Below are 2,507 nucleotides of genomic sequence, written 5' to 3' on the forward strand. Positions count from 1 at the left end.
GACAGGGACAGAGTTAAGCAGGAAGGAGGAGGGTGAATTACATCACAGATTCTGAACATGAGCCATTGTTGTAGTGGTGAGTTGGCCACCCAAACATCCATAGCTTGAGCATAACATCGAACTATCATTTTGCAAAACATGTTACCATTTGAAGAAGTCAGATAGAGTACAGAATTTTTCTCTGTATCCTTTCTTCAAAATGGATTCCAATTTACAATTATTTCAAAATAAATGTCTTGATCCAAATGAAAGAAAAGCAATCAATAGCATAAAATACTTTGTCCTTTGACTACCTTGTGAGGAAATTAAAAACTCTTAAAACCTGTCAAGTAAAAAGAAAGAAAAATTGCTTGTTTGAAAACAACAACAACAACAAAAGCTTTAAAAACCACCGCTATCAAGCTAAGGAAAGGTCATCATTTGTGACTCCATACTGCTTCTTGACATTGGGAGGGCCTCCTGAGGAAAGCTGTCTCCACATTCTACCCCTCAGGGGTGTGCTGCAGAGCCCTCTGGAGAAGCAGTTTGAGGGTCTGCTTCTTCAGCTGTTGTCTAAAGGAGCCAACTAAGAAGTAAATGATGGGATTGGCAGAGCTATTCACACAGGACAGCACAATTCCAACCTGGAAATGGCGCCAACTTAAGATAGAATTCGGAATCCAGAAAGCTAGAAACCAGTAGAAGCCTAAGGGTATTCCACAGAGGAGGAAAACCAGCACTGTGAGCAGGATGGTGACATATAGTCTGGTCAGTGCATTCCTCCTGGAGCTACAGAAGACACTGACTAGTAGGGCGAGGCTGGATTCAGAAAGAATCACACATAAAAGCATCAGCCAGGCAGCACAAATAAAATCAGACATCTGACACCACGTACTTGAATCAGCCCTAAATAGGAAACCACACTGAATTCCTTCTAACGTGCTCAACAGCAGAGAGAGGGCCCACAGCAGACTGCATATGACAGCTGACGTGTATTTGGGGCGATTATAGCGATACCAAATGGGGCACAAGAGGCAAAGATAACGCTCCGTGCTAATGGAACTGAGAATGCTCAGACCTGTGATATAGTGAAAGAGCATCACAGTGGTTAAGAAGTTTGGGACAGAGATAGCTACTGAACCAAAGTACCTAATGAGTGTCATCAGGGAACCTAAAATGTGGCAGCAGAGGAAAAAAAAATCAGCCCCAGCCAGGTTGAGGATGTATGTGGAGAAAGGGCTGCTGTGTATGTGAAAGCCCAGGAGCCAGAGCACAATTGTGTTTCCTGCCAGCCCAGCTAGGGCAATAATGAGACTCAGCAAACGCAGCAACATGGTCTCCTCGTCACCAGGTGGCAGAAAATCTTGGTCACTCGTGTTCCTTGTAGTGATTTCCAGGCCCCAGGCTGGGGTGGTGGTAGCCATGTTCTGAAATGCTCCACTGGGACCTCTGAGAACGCAAAGCAGATGTGAATACCCCTCCACGATCTCTGAGTCCTAGAACCGACCTGCTACTTGAGAATTACTATCACTTTATTTTGCAGGAAAGTCAAATAGGAGGTTTAAAAGATTAAATAATATATCAAAATCAGTGAGCCCCAGAATTCACTTTCAAGCCCAATTCTTGCTTCATTTAAAGTATGGGTTATTTCTATTGAAACACAGATACTATATTCACATCGGAATATTCTATTATCCCTACATTCCCACTCACTATCCTAAGCCAGGTCATGACCACATGAGGCAAAATGAGAAATATTTGGTACATACTGTGTGGACCACTAAGCCACACTCCCAATCCTGTTATTTTGCTTTTGTTTTCTCCTTTACCACTGTTTTTGTTTTCTGTACTTTTACATAAATTTATCTGTTTGGGGGAGGGCAAAGGAAGACCATAGAAATAGGGAAATGAAGGTTAAATAAATGCAGCAGTGATACTTTCTAGACACTATGTTGAAAATGGGCTATACATCTTATGGGGGGCGAGGGTCAGGAGGGAAAACTGGGAGAAAGTGAGACACTCTAAAAATGTACTCATTATCTGACTTATGTAACTTATTAATCTCAATATTTTATCGCCATTTATAGCTTCATGGTTTTTATCATTCACTGTTGAACCACCAGCCATAAGTATCCCACATACCATTTATCATAATGCCCTCACTTATCACAAGAACAATCTGAGACCTAGTGCATGCAAATCATATCTAAGATCATACAGTTTAGAACCAGTCCAATACTAATGGCACCCTGGCCAAGGTTTTTACTATTCTCTGTTCATTATGTGAGGAGTTGCAAAACAAAATCTTCCATTATGAACAATGAAAATGAATCATGATCTAGACACTGTTAATGTCTTCAAACATACATAATGCACTCTTCTTCCATAATGATACAGAGAGTTATAAAATAGAAGAAAGAATAAGAATCCTAGTCCAAATCTTCCTTTCTGTTCATGGCACTGGTCAGCTGGTAGGTGCCCTTCCTTCCCTTTATCTCCAGGTGAGATTACTGACATGACCAGGGGCC

General features: G+C 41.6%; 1 protein-coding gene across 1 annotated transcript; it reads right to left on the reverse strand.

The window, feature by feature from the left end:
- Positions 1-402: 402 nt before the first annotated feature.
- On the reverse strand, positions 403-1,403 carry LOC150053090 (mas-related G protein-coupled receptor member X2-like). The gene is given in 2 exon segments (XM_090349253.1): positions 403-485; positions 488-1,403. Coding segments are annotated over 2 exon segments (999 nt in total).
- Positions 1,404-2,507: the final 1,104 nt, after the last annotated feature.

Source organism: Megascapheus bottae, chromosome 16 (genome assembly GCF_031878675.1).
Source record: "Megascapheus bottae isolate mThoBot1 chromosome 16, mThoBot2.hap1, whole genome shotgun sequence".
NCBI classification, from domain to species: Eukaryota; Metazoa; Chordata; class Mammalia; order Rodentia; family Geomyidae; genus Megascapheus; species Megascapheus bottae.